The sequence below is a fragment of the Myotis brandtii genome, unplaced genomic scaffold (genome assembly GCF_000412655.1).
Source record: "Myotis brandtii unplaced genomic scaffold, ASM41265v1 scaffold328, whole genome shotgun sequence".
Taxonomy (NCBI): domain Eukaryota; kingdom Metazoa; phylum Chordata; class Mammalia; order Chiroptera; family Vespertilionidae; genus Myotis; species Myotis brandtii.
The window spans coordinates 1,492,719-1,492,935 of NW_005362626.1; the positions used below are offsets into that span (position 1 = coordinate 1,492,719).

At 61.8% G+C, this 217-nt stretch overlaps 1 protein-coding gene across 1 annotated transcript in view; it reads right to left on the reverse strand.

Annotated features, from left to right (window-relative positions):
- HCN1 (hyperpolarization activated cyclic nucleotide gated potassium channel 1) overlaps positions 1-210 on the reverse strand; it is a gene marked incomplete at its 3' end in the record, with an annotated part of 302,392 nt that extends 302,182 nt beyond the window's left edge. Inside the window, exon 1 of the mRNA XM_005871057.2 lies at positions 3-210. Within this exon, the coding sequence (XP_005871119.2) occupies positions 3-148 (146 nt within the window). The remainder of the gene's footprint in view (positions 1-2) is intronic.
- Positions 211-217: the final 7 nt, after the last annotated feature.

A 217-nucleotide genomic window follows, 5' to 3' on the forward strand; every position in this document is an offset into this window, starting at 1 on the left:
ACCTGAAATCGCTGTAGGGGTGGATAATCCAGAAGCCTGCAGTTTTAACCCTTTCCTGCTCCTTCTCCACCGCCTTCTGGCTCCCAAACATGCGGAGGGAGAATTTGTTGACGCCGGGCTGCAGCATGGAGGTGAACTGCCTCTGCATGAAGCCGTACTGCCGCCGGGGTCCCTCGGCGTCCTCCAGGCCCCCGGCCGGCTCATCGCCGCCACCGTT